Source organism: Carassius gibelio, chromosome B4 (assembly GCF_023724105.1).
Source record: "Carassius gibelio isolate Cgi1373 ecotype wild population from Czech Republic chromosome B4, carGib1.2-hapl.c, whole genome shotgun sequence".
Classification (NCBI taxonomy): Eukaryota; Metazoa; Chordata; class Actinopteri; order Cypriniformes; family Cyprinidae; genus Carassius; species Carassius gibelio.
Window position 1 is genome coordinate 25,420,415 of NC_068399.1, and position 15,003 is coordinate 25,435,417.

The window sequence follows — 15,003 nt, forward strand, 5'->3', positions numbered from 1 at the left end:
AAAGGTTAACGAGATTACCAAATTATATTTATATATATATTCAATATAGTGTTTTTATACAGTAAGGGATCTTTGTGATCATGCATCTTTTTCGCCAATGAATTTAAGTTACTTTTTCAAGTTGTTCTTAATCACTGGACAAAAAAATATTAATTTTTACAAGAATTGCAAAAACAACAATTTCTGGTAGATTAAATAACTACACTGTAAAATCATTTTCTGAATTTAAATATAAAATAAACATAATTTCAGTCTTTTAAGAAAAAAAGATGTTTTAAATCAATGCTGCCAATTCTTAGTAATTGTCTGTTAAATTTACTAGAAATTTTATATTGAAAATAGTTTCTACACCAATATATACATTTATTTATTTCCCTCAGTGTAGAAATGGCTTTTTAAGATTTATTCCTTGGCCCACAAATCCCAATTCCCTGATAATTTCAGGTCTTCCATGACCGTGTTAATTTTTCCCTCTGCAATGCCTTGCTCAAGAGACTTTAATTTAAAAACACTGTAAACATAAAATATATTTTTCTGTGGTGATAGAGCCCATTATGTACCTTACAAATTCCCAAACTAACTGGGTTTATATAGGATACAAAGCTGCAGAATAGAGTTTGAGTTTTGGCCTCTTGTGGCGACTGAATGAGAGCGATGACAAAATGAAAAACAAATCTCACGGTCAAATACACATCTAACAACGCTACACATTTGCAAAACATTCCTTTATTATAAATAAATCTTCTTCATTTTTTTTGGTATAAAAAACTAGCATGCTTCAACCATGGCATTTTACAGCTTCACAACCCCGCGGTTACGGTTCAGTCAGCCAATACAAGACACGTCATCTCAGAATGCAGGTTTCTGACAAAGTGGGACAAGAATGAAAAAATCTGCACGACCACAAAAATACAATAACAACAAACATAGTTTGACTCTTTTTTTTTTTTTTTACATCCACATTTCCAAATTTTACCGTGAACGTCTCCATCTGCAGAATGTTTACATGATTATTTGTGGAAAGTTATTTATTTTTTTGTATGACTGCAAGCCTGCACCTTCAGTTCTGTGAGTGTGTGCGTGTTCACGTGTGTTCATGGCAGGATCGGTAGCTCTTGAACGCAGGATAGCAGTCTCACTGGAAGGTCCCATAAGTCTGTTTGTCTTCCAGGATGCTGCAGGGTTTAGATTGATGCAGAATGATATAAAAATCTCATGCTCAGATGCCCATTCCAGGTCCATTTGCCTGTCAGCACATGTCACATAACAGACATCCTGCTTCAGACAGGGCCTTGGCTCCGCCCACAGAGTGTTTCTCTTCAGATGGCATGATTGCTGTAGCTGACGTATGTCGTCTTGGTGGAAGATGCTGCAGGAGGGGAAGCACATTAGACAATCACATCCACTCTCACTCAACTGCATGTGAAGTATCTGTGCAAGTCAAGTCTCTCAGTCAAGCAGCCTTTTATGGTCACTGCTCATAAAAATCTTCCTCCTCCAAACCCTTTCTTCTTTTATCTTTACTAAATTAAGGCAAAGAATTAAATAAAAACTTGTCTAATTTAGTCAGCAAAAGTTTGGGTGGTCTTGATACTGATACATGAGTTTTGCTTTAATGTTTCATAAGGCAAAGCATCCCCCGCAGCACAGAACTAAGTAAACGCCTTGATGACTTAGAATGGGTTTATTTCCCCTCAAAGCTTTGGATCGCTTCTCAGTGATTACATTTTCAACACTTTATAATCGCGTGCTTTGAAGGACATAATAAAAAAACAAGCCGGAAATGTATTAAACTGACAAATAACGCAACTAGTCGAATATGCTAATCAATCCTTGAACACTGATGTCAGATTTTACTCTGCCTGTCTTCCTCCGGCAAACAGGTCAGCGGGAAACTTTTGTTTTTGACTTGTGTTTGGTTAAGTCTACCATTTTGTACTAAACAGATGTTCTACATACAGCAGGGACATTTACTAAACACCTGGAGGAAACAATGTGACGCTAACAGAGCAGAAATAGAGTGCAACAGTGACCGCAGCAGCATTGAGTTACCAAATCATATTTCCTATTTATTTTCCACATAAAAAAAAATTAAAAAGCTTTGAGCCTTAAACCAACCTGCCTAGCTCTGAGATGATTCATAACATTCGATTCAAAGAAAAAAGTTATTTGAAAATCAGAAAAAAGAGACAAATTAACATCTTTTCTGAGCGAGCGAATGAACTCCTCATCCCGTAAAGCAATGGGAATGAATGAAATCAGTCTTCCCAATACAACTTCTTATTTACATATTAAAGCTGCAGTAGGTAACTTTTGTAAAAATATATTTTTTACATATTTGTTAAACCTGTCATTATGTCCTGACAGTAGAATATGAGACAGATAATCTGTGAAAAAATTGAGCTCCTCTGGTTCCTCCCAGTGTCCTATTGCTATTTGCAGAAACAACATCGCTCCCGGTAAAAAATAATTAATCAGAGCTGCGGTCCGTAACTTTGTCTGTGTTCAAAATGTAGAAAAATGTATATAATAAGTGAGTACACCATGAATCCATTTTCCAAACCGTGTTTTTAGCTTGTCCTGAATCACTAGGGTGCACCTATAATAAGTGTTTATATTCGGACTATTTTAGATTGCTTCGGGGATACCGCGGCGGAGTAACCCAGTACCTTTGTGATTCTTCATAGACATAAACAGAGAGAAGTAGTTCCGGCTACGATGTTCTTCCGCAAGACGCAAGCAGTTCTGTTTATTAACCACTAGAGCGTCAAAAGTTACCTACCGCAGCTTTAAGTGGTTAAGGTTAAGTGTGTGTTAAAAGGTTTATATATGAAAAGTGCTAATAGTGCACTACTTTGGGCTGAAATACTCACTGTTGGTCTCCATGCTCTCACAAAGCTCGGTCTTCACTTCCCCGTTGGGCCGGTCGCTTCCCTTCTGTACGAGTTTTCCTGACATGGTGGCGGCAGTGACGATGGCTTTGAAGCTGCGTTTACGTTTGGGCACGTTCTGCTCCGGGTGGAAGATGATGATGTAGACTTTGGGCATGAAGAGCATCCCCAGAGACACAGACGCGCTGAGGCTGAGAGAGATGGTGAGGGTGGTGGTCTGGATGTACATCTGGAAACAACACACATCAGACGGGAACAGAGAGAGAGGGAGGGGAAGTCAAGGTAAGTCAGAGAAGAAGCACATCTGCATGCTGTTCCTTCCTCAGAGTTTGAAGTCTCTCTAGCCATAATGATCAAAAACAGTTTATGGATCTTTTCACCCAATTTAAAACCTTTAAGCAGCTCCTGTGAGATCTAGCTAATGAATAAGGTATACAATAAAGTCACCCCGCAGTATCTAACAGATGCAATAATGCAATTGTAACAAAAAACACATAATGACAAAAAATTAGTTGCCAAACAAGCCAGGGACATTTTTCACACATGACAAAAATAAGATGTTACCTTGCTAAAAAATTATAATAATTATACATGCAATGTGACCATTTATTATCAAGATAATTAAGTGCACAGTAAAATGAAAATAAAATAAAAATCTTTACTGTAACATGATGGTTGGAGTATTTTTAGCATATGTTATACTGCCTTTAATAAATTATTTAAATGTGAAAAAAACAGTAAATGAATTGTGCTGTAATAAATAATATTTTTTATGTATTTCACAATATATCAAATTCAGCAATAAAAGTGTCAGAAATTAGGAGCAAAATATTTTCTAGCCAAGGTCAATTTGACCCTGTGCGTTAAAAAACAAAACAACAACAAATATGATTTGATGGTCAAATCAAAGAAAAATGTCACGCAGAAACAATTTTGATTCAGAAATTGCTTGTAAATTTCACATATAATTACAAACTAATGGCAAGTAACATTTAAGTATGACATTTTGAAAAAGAAAGACTTTGACTTTTAAATTTGACAAGGTTTCATGGAAACCCTGAGACCTCCACACACACACACACACACACACAATCCTTGTAGGGACTTGTATTTTCTATAGCCATACGCCAACTCTACACTTTAACTTACTCCTCACAGAACACCTTATGCATTTTTACAATCTCAAAAAAATTATTCTGTATGATTTATAAGCTTTTGTACCCATGGGTACCTCAATTTAGGTCCTCACGGTGACACAAGTCCCCATGAGTTGGTGTGTATTCAGGTTTAAGTCCCCACCAGTGTAGGAAAGACCTGTACACACACACACACACACACACACACACACACACACACACACACACACACACCAAGACTTCTCAGATGCTGGAAGCATAATTAGCGGCTGATAAGGACACATGCTCAGACTCAGAGACAGATTTACAACTTTCCTTAATTAGAATTTAAAAATGAAAGCTCTTCCTCAATTAACAGACACACACACACACACACACACACACGCAGGCAAACAGAAGAAGAATCCTCAAAGGCTAAGCACTCATGTGTATCTTTGTCTCCAGCAGGGGGTAAAAATCACAGAGAACGACTGCTAGCAGATGGTGAGACACGCTTGAGTCCAAACGCACTGTGAAACCAGAGACAGATGATAGCAAGTGTGCGCTAACGTAGAAGTGTAATGAAAAGCATCGGTCAGAGAGCGGCTCCAGCTAACCGCTGATCCATAACTAGACTGGACTGGACTGGACTGGTGGGTGTGCTAACGTGTTCAGAGCTGAGATCAGTGCGGTTCTGAAGACAATCCACCGGGGTAAATGCTTAGTGACATTTACAGAGCGAACAGAAACTGACTGACAGACTGGAGGGGCAAGATCCTAAAATATGAGCCATGCTAAGTGTTCAGTCTACACTAGACAAGGCCTAATACAGAAAATAAACCTACCTATTTCTACTAATAACCGCACTGGGAGTGGCCTTATAAGTTAAATCAAATAAAAAAATGAAATAAAGAAAAGAAAATAAAAAAATAGAGCAAATTATGTACTGTTTACTGTCGTGTTATGGCCAATAGTATTTACTTTTTTTTTTTTTTTATTAAATAAATAATACTTGTGTTAAGGATGCATAAAATTGAGAGTAATGACATTTATAATTATATATAAAAGTGTTCTATTTCAAATAAATGCTGTTATTTTGAACTTTTTATTCATCAAATTAATCTGAAAATAATAGTTTTTTTTACTGTTTTTTCGAAACTGACAATAATAATAAATGTTGTTTGAGCAGATAATCAGCATATTAGAATGATTTCTGAAGGATCCTGTGACAGTGAAGACTGGGGTAATGATGAACAGTTACTTTAAATTGTAATAATATTTCAAGTGTTTCAAGTTTTTTTTTTTTTTTATCAAATAAATACAGACATGATGAGCATAAAAGTCACATTTAAAAAAAAAAAAAACAATAAAAATAAATAAATACCATGTGGGATAATCATATTTTTTTATTTTTGATGGCTAAGTAAATTTATCATCCATCCACACACACACACACACACACACACACACACACACACACACACACACAGAACGACTCAAACACTGAATCTATGGTCAGAAATGGCAGGTAATCACCTGAGACTAGCTCTGCGCATATCGATCCAAAGCAGTCTGACACAAATTGGAGATTTTCCACTAAAAGCTACGCATAAACTCAGCATTAATGTGCCTCTAGATCAAAGAAATCCCATCAGACTAACAACCTTCCCGTTAACCAGTCAGAGGAAACACTGCTCATTATATATAATCACCAAACTTCTGAGTTCTCACCAACTTCAGCTTTTCTGGGAGCAGCTATAGAATACATGACAACTCTGACGCTATTTGCTATCATCTTCCACTCTGTGGGAATATAATGTATCGATCTGTGACTGTGCTGTATTATGACCAGGAGCTCTGGCAGAAACGCCACATATCAGTGGCTTATGCTGTTAGAAATCTCCCAGAAACCCTCAGGATCTAGACTGAACTTTAAAAACACATCGTCGCTGAACCAGAGAGACTTTACAGCTCAATAGATGTTTTATTTCTTATCTTTTTTTATTTTAATTTCAATTAAGTTTTCATATTTTTTTGTGAGTTATTGTCATTTTGTCATCTTTTTAAATCTCTATGTAATTACTATATCTGTTTTAATTTATTTTAGCATATCAAAATAAACAAATTTCCGCCTTGTACATGATACATTTTAGAACATTACTTTTATTTAAAGTAACAAAAAATTTATGGTTTTAATCTTAGTTTAGTTTTAAATTTTTAAATACTTTATTTATTGAAGTTTTAAGATCTGTTTTCACAATAGATCATGTCTTCAAAATGGGCTAGTTTTATATCGTACAATGTTTTATTCAATTTTAAAGACTGATTTGATTTAATTAATTCAATTAAATATATTACATTTATTTTGTTATCAAAAGTTGATTTGAATTTTATTTAGAATTTTTAAACAGCCATTATTCAAAATTTTTATAGTTAAACATAACAACCATGATAAAAATAAAAAATAAATAAAATAAAAACAACTGAAATAGTGTCCAAAATGAATATAAATAAACATATTAAATTATTTGTTTATTGAAATTTTAATTTTGCGCTGTCACAACAGATCATGTCTTCAAAATGAACCAGTTTTATATCAAACAATGTTTCATTTATCAAATTGTATTTATTTATTAAATTTGATTCATTATTAGTCATTATTTGTTCGCAACCATGGCTTTTTTTTTTTTTTTGTGCTGTACCTTGTAACAAAAACTCAAACATATGCAAGTTCACAGTGAAAATAAATTAGTTTAAAGTCATTTTCACAGTTATTTTGGTTCTGGTCAGGAAGTTTAGAGTTATAGAGCTATATAAAAGTTACAGTTAAATACATCAAACTCTTTCAATCAATGTAAATTTAATTCCTTAGGATATGAACCTGAGCTCTTAAAATTTGAATAATGAAAGAAAAATCTCTGCCAAATAGGGGTTAAATTAAATCTCAAAAGCTGTTAAAACATTTTCCCAGCGGGTTTTGTAGAACCAGCCATATATAAGCCAGAGGAATAATTAAAACAAAATTCACACCAGGACTTTGTGAATTTCTGAAGTACTGAAGCACATATGAGCGCATATGATTGACTGAATGAATGAACGCCGTCACGCTGAGCACTTCAACACATATCAATTACATTAAGTTAAGTTTATCAGATGATTGTAGCATATAGAGCTGTAGTTAAAGTCTAAATTCTCCTTAATGCATTTCAAAACCAAATAAAATTGTGTAACTACTGTGAATTCAGTTCAGATTATATGTGGATATATAATCTGCCACTGACATCCATCCATCTGTTCACCAAATTTGCAACAGAATATGCCAAAAATGTGACACGTTTTATTTTTATATTACATTGTTTTTTTTGTTTTGTTTTTTTTTTTTTTTTTTCAATAAGACAAATAATAATAAAATTATATAATTTCATGTTGCAGTGCTATATATATTTAATACTTATAAACAACATGTACATACTACAGACTTAGGGTCTGGTTTAGGGTTAATTACATAATTACTACAGTACATTACCATACTACAGTTATCACTACAGTATGTACATGTAATGTTTAAGAAGGACACTGTAAAATATTGTTACAAAAATAATAAAGTTAATTATCATGTTTTGATTAAAGATTAAGAATAAAAACATGATATACTTTTTCTCTGATTTACACTTACATTCATTCTAAATCTTTTATATAACGTGAAGAGCTTGTGTGTTACAGTCATTGGCGAGGAGGTCTTGTTGCCTTTCTGCTGATCTGTTTCCTTTCCACCCACCCAAATAGAACGATGGATGGATCGCAAATAAAATCTGAATTACTGTTGCCGCAAGATCTGATAGCAAAGCCACGCACACACAGAGCTTATGTTGTGCTCTGTCTCCAGAAAGCACCTGCACGGTGTCTCTCATTCCTCTGCCTGCCAATTCCCCTGCCGTTTCATGAAGCCTCTCAATGCCCCCGTGTCACTCTTAATTAGTTTTGAAGAATCCTCGAACAGAAGCAGCCAGCAGACTATCAGCCTGGACTTCTAATAGTTCTTCGTTTCCAAAGCCTGCGGCTCACAGAACTCATTTGAACAGGTTTGTAAAGGCTATTTCTCAGGTGAAGGCACATGTTATTTTCTGGGCCAGAGAGCACAACCCCAAGTGTACATGTTAGAGGGTGGACAAATGGGAGTTTGGGATAGGAAATGTCAAATTCATTCAAAAACAGATCACAGAACCATAGGATTCCTCACTTTATGCACAAAACTATATTTCACTCAACAGGCAACATACAGCAACATCCCATGTAATCACATGTAATCCAATTTATAGGCCTACTGATGGTAAACCATAAAAAAACAAAACAAAAAAAAACACTAGATAAACAAACTTAAACTAATAAATAAAAATGAATAAAAACTATATAGACAGATTAGAATGTCAAAACACTAATACTAAAACTTTAACTAAAATTAAAGTGAAAAAACTAGAAACAATGTGTCAGTTTTCGAATTATGTTAATTTTATCACAAAACCCAAATATTAGCCTAATAGCCGTTATGGCGCTTATTAATGTGGCGTGACAAACAGCGCAAATTGCCTTCTCCACTTTATAACAAGTTTTGACACGAAAAACAGAAACACTTATGTTCATCAGAGGGTATGTTGAAACATGCAGTACATCTTTCTCTGTATGATATTCATACATACCCCTTATAATAGGCTTCTGATATGCATCTCATGTTATTGGCAAACTACAGTAGTGTTTCAGTCACGTGTTACATTCACCTCAGGAAAGTTGTCCAACGTAGTTTAGTTAGCTAAAAAAAGAGAGGCGCTTATTCTACTTATTAACTTGTTAATTTTGTATTAACGTCACAAGTCATTAAGCTTAAATAGATTATTCCGTGTTTTTCTTCGAGTGTGAATATTATAAGTTATATTTAAGTAAGTAGTTAAATATAGTAAGAAAAATAATAAGTTTGTATTATAATAATTTGTAATAATAGTAAGTGCATAATAAGTTTGGAGTATTATATTCTTAATTGTAAGTACAATATTACATAAATGAACCAAATGAGAGTGCTTCTTGCATAGTTTATGGTATTATTAGATTTTTTTCCACTGAAACATTTTTTTTTCTTAATAAACACTTACATGAAATATGAACCTGAAATATTTATAAATTAAATTAAAAAAAATCACACAGTGTGATACCATACATTGTGAAATTGTGTTTTCTGAGAGGTCATCGTGAAAATCTCATATTGTTAAAACCCTAGTGCATTTAATCTGCATAACTGATAAACTCCTGTATCTGGAAGCAGTAGAACCTTTATTTTAACTGCACACGTGCACATACAGTATGTGTAACAAATGTATGCTTTTCTGACACACAAACAATGTGTGACACAGCTGTTCAAATGCAACCAAGTTAACTTTGTGTGAGCCGCTCACGGCATGCACAGGTACAAAAAATTTCTTCTTTTTTTCAGGCAGCTTTAGTATATTCATACTTTAACACTGCATAAAATAAAAATAAAACGGCAACTTGACAACATCTAGTCACCATAAACAGGTGTGTGAGATTTCCTGCAGTCATTCATTTGAATAAATTAAAACCGGAAACTTTTTTCTTGCTCAGTTATGTCACTAAAGTCAAACTAGAGGCCAACTCTGAAAAAACGCGGCGCTCAATTAAATCAAATTTAAGGGAAAAGATATGACATGATGTGGAATTAATGTTCATAACAGATTTGCATCAGAGTGGAAAAACTCTCTAAACTGTTTGTGTATCTTTGTCGGAAGAAATTAACTTCACAGGAAAGTTCAACCACCACTTAAAACTTTTAAATCAACATGAAATTGCATTCATGACCCATTTAACATCAACTTGTTTTTGTAGTAGAAGAAAATATTATGCAAGTAAAAATATATATTAAAAAAAACAGCTTCTAACTTTTATGTGACTGTTATGTGAATGGTAATTGAGGGACTGGAGTGGTGTGGATAACTTGTGGATTATTGTGATGTTTTAATCAGCTGTTTGATATCTCTGACGGCACCCATTCACTGCAGAGGATCCACTGGTGAGCAAGTGATGCAATGCTACATTTCTCCAAATCTGATGAAGAAACAACCTCATCTACATCTCGGTTGGCCTTGGGGTAAACTATTCCTTTAACTGTGCACTGTTAGTCAAGTACCCAAACATTACAGTGACTCATTAATCTTCAGTCATTTAACCTCATCGAGTATCAATGCATCTTTAGTTGTAGGTTCATAGCAGAGATTAACAGCTGACAGTCTTGTTCAGGTGTGTTATCAGGGTGATGGAAGTGAGGCTGACATCCATCTGTTCACCCAATCACACAGCATGAAGTTGAATGACAATTAATCAAGCAGGATTAGCCACACATATGCCAGCGTGCTAACTACCTAACGCAACATACTCTACAGACGCTAAACCTAAATGCTGACCGCCCAGGTAAAGATCTGTCTGTCTGTGCACATTTACCCTCTGTCAAATATGAGCACATGCTCTAAAGAAACAACATGAATGTGTTATGCATCAAATCGTATGTGGTCGCCACAAAATAATTACACAGAAAGAGGAAATGTGTGAAAACCTTACAGTGAATCTATTGGTCTTTGATCACAGGATTCTCAACCCAAAGATTTAGAGATTAGATCAGGATGGTGAAAACACTTTCTAACAGTTTAGTAGTTTTCTACATAAGTGTAAGACTGTGCCATGAACAAGCACAATGCAATAAAGCAGTAAAGTGACAAGTGATAACATCTTACATGTAAATGTATGTCAGTTAAAACTTATCCTAACATCTCTAGGTCCTCACCAGATGCAAACATGCCAAGCAATGGAGCATTCTGACAATTGTCTCTATTTCTGCAGTTGTACTGGACACACCCACACTGTTAAAAATGTAAATAATTTTCCACCAAAACATTAAACAGCACAACTGTTTTCAACATTGATAATATGACGTTTCTTAAGTCTGCATATTAGAATGATTTCTGAAGGATCATGTGACACTGTAGGATGGAGTAATGATGCTGAAAATTCAGCGTTGCATCACAGGAATACATTTTATTTTTAAAGTATATTCAAATTGAAAACAGTTATCGTGTACTGTATTTTTTCACCTCACAATATTTCTGTTTTTATGGTATTTTTGATTCAATAAATGTAGTCTTGGGGAGCAAATGAAACTTTCCGACCACAAATATTTGAATGTTGTATATGATCATGCAACTTAAAGCTGCGGTAGGGAACTTTTGACGCTCTAGCGGTTAATAAACAGAACTGCTTGCGTCTTACGGAAGAACATCGTAGCCGGAACTACTTCTCTCTGTTTATGTCTATGAAGAATCACAAAGGTACTGGGTTAATCCGCCGCGGTACCCCCGAAGCAATCTAAAATAGTCCGAATATAAACACTTATTATAGGTGCACCCTAGTGGTTCAGGACAAGCTAAAAACACGGTTTGGAAAATAGATTCATGGTGTACTTGCTTATTATATACATTTTTCTACATTTTGAACACAAACAAAGTTACGGAGCGCAGCTCTGATTGGTTATTTTTTACCGGGAGCGATGGAGTTTCTGCAAATGGCAATTGGACACTGAGAGGAGCCAGAGGAGCTTGTTTTTTTCACAGATTATCTGTCTCATATTCTACTGTCAGGACATAATGACAGGTTTAATAAATATGTAAAAAATATTTTTTTTACAAAAGTTCCCTACAGCACCTTTAATTGGCAATACAAATATTTTTAAAATCCACTCAAAAATATGAGGGCATGTCTGAATGTTCATGACTCTTGAGTGACATAATATCTAAAGGAAATCCCTTCAGCATCCTGATATTTATGACAGCTGTCGAGCTGCTGAATGCTGTCAGACAGAGTTCTTTAACACAGACAGCGTCTTTAATGCTGTTATAATGCTGCAATAATCAGCATCACTGCTCCAATAGCTTACTGTCATTTTTCCTGTTCTGTAGATAGATAGATAGATAGATAGATACTCTTTATATCTACTCCCATATTGTACATTGCAAAAATGGCCACTGAAAGACATTTTGGTGGTGAAATGTAGAACATTTCTAGTGACTTGTTCCTCAGTGTGGGGCTGGGCTGTGAAAGAAAAAGCAAGTGAATGCAATAAAGAAACCATTCATACAAGCAGAGCCAATCACTTTTCAAACTAATGTGTTGTTTGTATGACTGCAGCTGACCTCATCCTCGGCTTATTGTTTGCTGCTGTGACTCTACCTTGAGCTAAGCTTCTATTCCTCTTCTGTACGGTGTCTTCTCTCAGCTGCATTAGTTTTAGCACGTTAAGTCATGGCAGCAGAAGCGATTTTCCCTTGCATACAGATTTCCCATGATTAATAGCACAGCGCGTGGCACACTAAGGACTTGGGCGGTCACTCTCTCGACCGGCAGGAATATCATCGGGGAGGATGAATTATGACCAGTGCCTTTTGTAGCAGGTTCGCCTTCATGTATGATGATATTAGCAGGGCAAATGCAACTAAAGCTTATCTAATCTGAGGTAATACGAATTTCACTCTGAACAGCATGATCCTACACAGCAGGAGAAACAGCGTGATTGAGCTCTGTGTGTGTCCCGAACAGATATGATATATTACAAATAAGAAGCAACAGCCTTAGCTAGCATATTTCAAGGGTTCAAATAAGGTGGAATTTCTTTTTACAGGACCTAAAACTCTGAATGTTATTTCCTAGGTCACTGAAATGATAAATATATCACTGAATATGAACAATAGATAGTAAATGAAATAGTTTTATGAATAAAACACTACCAAACACTTAGGTCTTTGAGACACAAGACCTTAAAGAGCAAAGTTGGCAGAACTAATTAAAAACAAAGATGGCCTTCAAGGAATTAAAGACACTAAAGTCAAACATAAACATTGAAATGTCACATAAAGATCTAGTTTAGGTACAGTGTCTGGGATAGAGTAATTGAAATTACTGCGCAGGGGGGGCAAGTTGCTTGTGTTATTTCAGGCAAAATATTCCTTACGCAAACTTAAATCTTCATAACATCATTCATAACAGAAAAAAAGTAGATTTTCACGCTCCAGTGAGAATATGCTTACGCCCACGAGAGGATTACCATAACAGAAGTGCGGTTACTAAGAACTTTGTGCACGTTTCAGATAATGTTGTAATATTACATTGCATATCAATTTATTTCACCCACTGATCTGCTTGAAACGTGCATTTACACGCTGTAGCAGCATGCAGAGCCAACCTCAAATAAATCATTTAAAAATAACAAAAAAACAACGCTGTATGGGGGGAAAATACATCTTCTTTACTTTCTTTACTACTAATAATGTCCATTTTGGCTGACAGCCATTATATTGTTCTACAGAGACTCACTCACTTCAATGAATACAATAAACCTGACCTTGGAAAAATCTAAATAAAAATCAATAATCTTAAATCAGTTGCATTGCGCTTCTGAATGGAGATCAGGTCATACGATGAACCATAACAGAAGTGCGCCTATTAAGAACTTCTGCCATGTTTCAGGATAATTTTGTAATATTACTGTGCATATCAATGTATTTCACACCACTTGATCCACTTTGAAATTTGCATTTAGTGTACATGTGGTGGACCTTAAAAATATCTACAATTACCTCCATGACTAGTAATGTGCATTTTGGCTAATAGTCACAGCTTCAAATTCATCAATACAAAGTAAACTTGACTTACAAAAAATCAAAATAACCCAAGCTTAGATCAATAAAGAGTCTCTGTAAACAAATCAAACAAATTATTTACAATGACAAAAAAACAACCCTTTATGGGTAAAATTGCATCTATGTGTGCTAATAATGTAAATTGATACTCATTTGCTTTGTCTCTGCATTGGAAACGTCAAAGTGCATGCATTGCTCCTGTGGCTCACTGGTAGAGCATTGCATTAGCAGCACAAAAGGTTGTGGGTTAAATTCCCAGGGAACATCCATACTGGTAAAAAAACAAAAAAAAAAACAAAAAAAATCTAAATATCCCAAACTTAATTCAATTTAGAATGCATTCCAATTATATGAGAAACACATGGGGTTCCCGAATGGATATCGGATCACACAGTGAACTTCACAAAACCCAATAAAATGATCTGCCAGTGATTTATGCGAGACCCGTAATCTGATTCTACAGATATGTGGAGTGATTATCTTAACCAGTCACCTTTGGAAGGCATTGATTGCCCGAGGAGCCGTGAGCACATCGCCCGCTGTTCATGCAGCACTTTATTGACTCTTTATGATTCTGCAGAGTCTCTGCATTGGAAATGTCAAAGTGCACGTATTGGTTTTGGGGGTGATACCATTCTCAAATGCTGGAAGGTAGATCATATCAGCCTTGATATCTTAATGTTAGTGTGAAAACGGAGAGGTAATAGTTGCTGCAATGAAAATCCACAAAAATTGATTTTTGAAGCATTAACAAAAGCACATTCTTGATAATGGAAGCATATTTTATAGGTGGTGGGATTCTAACTAGGCTACTTCTACTGTGTTTCATTTCACAAATGCTGCAGCCGATACGACATTGACTCTTTGTAATGATATTAATTTAAGGCTAGTCATTTTTTCATTACAAACCAATTATAAAGTCCTTTCGCTTGGTGTGGTTGCCAATCAAACACTAGTTCAATAAATAGAGACTTAAGGCCATGTTTTGTTATTTTTGGCAATGGGAACTGCTCATCCTTTTTAATAAGATGCCTTTTTTCTTATCAAATTATTCATGTCATTGCTTTCTTAAGTAATGCGATGGGTTGGGGGTCTTTGTTAATAGAACACCATCCATCCCACAGTTCTAGTGTTAAATAAGAATATAAATAAGCTTGTTACTGTAAGGAATAATTGGTATATCCATAATTGTCTCTCTTGGCTGTCGCAATGCGTAGCAGTCACAGTGAGAGGCTAATGTGACTAAAG

The 15,003-nt window shown here is 35.2% G+C and overlaps 1 protein-coding gene across 1 annotated transcript in view; it reads right to left on the reverse strand.

Moving 5' to 3' along the window:
• Window positions 1-706: 706 nt before the first annotated feature.
• LOC127956924 (metabotropic glutamate receptor 8-like) overlaps window positions 707-15,003 on the reverse strand; it is a 155,033-nt gene continuing 140,736 nt past the window's right edge. The window contains exons 10-11 of the mRNA XM_052555213.1: window positions 2,874-3,120; window positions 707-1,369 (exon numbers count right to left, since the gene is read on the reverse strand). Of these exons, the coding sequence (XP_052411173.1) occupies window positions 1,320-1,369; window positions 2,874-3,120 (297 nt within the window). The 3' untranslated portion in view covers window positions 707-1,319. The remainder of the gene's footprint in view (window positions 1,370-2,873; window positions 3,121-15,003) is intronic.